The sequence below is a fragment of the Coregonus clupeaformis genome, chromosome 6, assembly GCF_020615455.1.
Source record: "Coregonus clupeaformis isolate EN_2021a chromosome 6, ASM2061545v1, whole genome shotgun sequence".
NCBI lineage: Eukaryota > Metazoa > Chordata > Actinopteri > Salmoniformes > Salmonidae > Coregonus > Coregonus clupeaformis.
In genome coordinates, this window is record NC_059197.1 from 34,893,120 (window position 1) to 34,895,663 (window position 2,544).

A 2,544-nucleotide genomic window follows, 5' to 3' on the forward strand; every position below is an offset into this window, starting at 1 on the left:
CCCCTATCTGCCAGTTGACCAGCTCATAGGTGGCCACTGGGTCCCCGTTGGCATCGAAAGACACCTGGTACCCGTTACGGGAGAAGTTCACCCTCCTCAATCTCTCCAGGACCTGAGGGTTGGAAGGGCAAGGGAGAAAGTATGGAGGAAAGAGAGGGAGAGATAGATGGAGAGAGAGATGGAGAGAGGGGAAGAGAGATGGAGAGAGGGAGAGATCGATGGAGAGAGGGGAAGAGAGGTGGAGAGAGAGAGAGAGAGATGGAGAGAAGGGAAGAGAGAGATGGAGAGAGAGATGGAGAGAGGGGAAGAGAGATGGAGAGAGGGAGAGATAGATGGAGATAGAGATGGAGAGAGGAAGAGAGATGGAGAGAGGGAAAGAGAGATGGAGAAAGGGAGAGATAGATGGAGAGAGGGGAAGAGAGGTGGAGAGAGAGAGAGATGGAGAGAAGGTAAGAGAGATATGGAGAGATAGATGGAGAGAGGGAAGAGAGATGGAGAGAGAGAGAGCCAGAGAGAGGAAGAGAGAGATGGAGAGAGGGGAAGAGAGAGATGGAGAGAGAGATGAAGAGAGGGGATGAGGGACGGAGAGAGGGAAAGAGAGGAAGAGAGGGAAAGAGAGGGATGGATTGAGGGAGAGAGAAACAGAACCCTCATTTACCTGATGTATTTATCAGAGGTGTTACTTCAGAACCAGCTGTAATGTATAGTGAGAACTCCTTCATACATGTAGTCTAAATAAACATATCTATCAGGACATTTTACTTTAATCTAGTCATTCACCTGTGTTGGTTTCACATTGAGGTTTTTGTCACAGTGCACAGTGGAGTTTGCTCTCTCTTCACAAACGATGCTGTGGATGGCGTGTGCTATGGCGTAAACAGCTTTATACACCATGTTAGTGACACGCAGCTGGGATGTATCTGTGTAGGGGGTCTCTAGCTGATGTATATCCTCACTACCATCACACACCTTCTCCTTAACCCCTACACCTGTAGTAGTCCCTACAGTCAGACAGACAGAACGTTAGATAGATAGATAGATAGATAGATAGATAGATAGATAGATAGATAGATAGATAGATAGATAGATAGATAGATAGATAGATAGATAGATAGATAGATAGATAGATAGATAGATAGATAGATAGATAGATAGATAGATAGATAGATAGATAGATAGATAGATAGATAGATAGATAGATAGATAGATAGATAGATAGATAGATAGATAGATAGATAGATAGATAGATAGATAGATAGATACAGTGGGGGAAAAAAAGTATTTAGTCAGCCACCAATTGTGCAAGTTCTCCAACTTAAAAAGAGGAGAGAGGCCTGTAATTTTCATCATAGGTACACGTCAACTATGACAGACAAAATGAGGAAAAAAAATCCAGAAAATCACATTGTAGGATTTTTATTGAATTTATTTGCAAATTATGGTGGAAAATAAGTATTTGGTCACCTACAAACAAGCAAGATTTCTGGCTCTCACAGACCTGTAACTTCTTCTTTAAGAGGCTCCTCTGTCCTCCACTCGTTACCTGTATTAATGGCACCTGTTTGAACTTGTTATCAGTATAAAAGACACCTGTCCACAACCTCAAACAGTCACACTCCAAACTCCACAATGGCCAAGACTAAAGAACTTTCAAAGGACACCAGAAACAAAATTGTTGACCTGCACCAGGCTGGGAAGACTGAATCTGCAATAGGTAAGCAGCTTGGTTTGAAGAAATCAACTGTGGGAGCAATTATTAGGAAATGGAAGACATACAAGACCACTGATAATCTCCCTTGATCTGGGGCTCCACGCAAAATCTCACCCCGTGGGCCCAAAATGATCACAAGAACGGTGAGCAAAAATCCCAGAACCACACGGGGGGACCTAGTGAATGACCTGCAGAGAGCTGGGACCAAAGTAACAAAGCCTACCATCAGTAACACACTACGCCGCCAGGGACTCAAATCCTGCAGTGCCAGACGTGTCCCCCTGCTTAAGCCAGTACATGTCCAGGCCCGTCTGAAGTTTGCTAGAGTGCATTTGGATGATCCAGAAGAGGATTGGGAGAATGTCATATGGTCAGATGAAACCAAAATATAACTTTTTGGTAAAAACTCAACTCGTCGTGTTTGGAGGACAAAGAATGCTGAGTTGCATCCAAAGAACACCATACCTACTGTGAAGCATGGGGGTGGAAACATCATGCTTTGGGGCTGTTTTTCTGCAAAGGGACCAGGACGACTGATCCGTGTAAAGGAAATAATGAATGGGGCCATGTATCGTGAGATTTTGAGTGAAAACCTCCTTCCATCAGCAAGGGCATTGAAGATGAAATGTGGCTGGGTCTTTCAGTATGACAATGATCCCAAACACACCGCCCGGGCAACGAAGGAGTGGCTTCGTAAGAAGCATTTCAAGGTCCTGGAGTGGCCTAGCTAGTCTCCAGATCTCAACCCCATAGAAAATCTTTGGAGGGAGTTGAAAGTCCGTGTTGCCCAGCGACAGCCCCAAAACATCACTGCTCTAGAGGAGATCTGCATG

At 44.6% G+C, this 2,544-nt stretch overlaps 1 protein-coding gene across 1 annotated transcript in view; it reads right to left on the reverse strand.

Annotated features, from left to right (window-relative positions):
- The window catches only part of LOC121568472 (taste receptor type 1 member 2-like), a 1,179-nt gene extending 218 nt beyond the window's left edge, over positions 1-961 (reverse strand). Inside the window, exons 1-2 of the mRNA XM_041879002.2 lie at positions 781-961; positions 1-112 (exon numbers count right to left, since the gene is read on the reverse strand). The exon at positions 1-112 is cut by the window's left edge and continues 218 nt beyond it. Coding sequence (XP_041734936.2) covers positions 1-112; positions 781-894 — 226 coding nt within the window. The 5' untranslated portion in view covers positions 895-961. The remainder of the gene's footprint in view (positions 113-780) is intronic.
- Positions 962-2,544: the final 1,583 nt, after the last annotated feature.